This window comes from Apaloderma vittatum, unplaced genomic scaffold (assembly GCF_000703405.1).
Source record: "Apaloderma vittatum isolate BGI_N311 unplaced genomic scaffold, ASM70340v1 scaffold31202, whole genome shotgun sequence".
NCBI classification, from domain to species: Eukaryota; Metazoa; Chordata; class Aves; order Trogoniformes; family Trogonidae; genus Apaloderma; species Apaloderma vittatum.
This window is the reverse complement of record NW_009703595.1, coordinates 7100-7361: the sequence shown is the minus strand read 5'-3', so window position 1 is coordinate 7361 and position 262 is coordinate 7100. Positions and strand designations below refer to the sequence as shown.

At 62.6% G+C, this 262-nt stretch overlaps 1 protein-coding gene across 1 annotated transcript in view; it reads right to left on the bottom strand.

The window, feature by feature from the left end:
- The window catches only part of LOC104270358 (zinc finger and BTB domain-containing protein 17-like), a gene marked incomplete at its 3' end in the record, with an annotated part of 3744 nt that overhangs the window by 567 nt on the left and 2915 nt on the right, over positions 1-262 (bottom strand). The window contains exon 6 of the mRNA XM_009864690.1: positions 176-262. Coding sequence (XP_009862992.1) covers positions 176-262 — 87 coding nt within the window. The remainder of the gene's footprint in view (positions 1-175) is intronic.

Sequence of the window (262 nt, the reverse complement as noted above, 5' to 3'; positions counted from 1 at the left end):
GCCAGCCTGGCCCCACAGAGGGGGAGAAATTTAGACACTGGCACTGCGGCGAAGAGGTTTAAACCCTGCTGTCCCCAGGGTGAAACCCTTCTGCCACCCCAGAGCGGTCCCTGTCCCCCAAGGCGACCAAACCTCGGTTGCTCAGCCCTCCCACCGCCCACCAACCCCAGGCTACCTGAAGTGGTGAACTGTTTGCCGCCCTCCCGGCACTTCAGGGGCCCGTCCGCGATGTGGATCTTCAAGTGAGCCTTCAAGTTCCCCA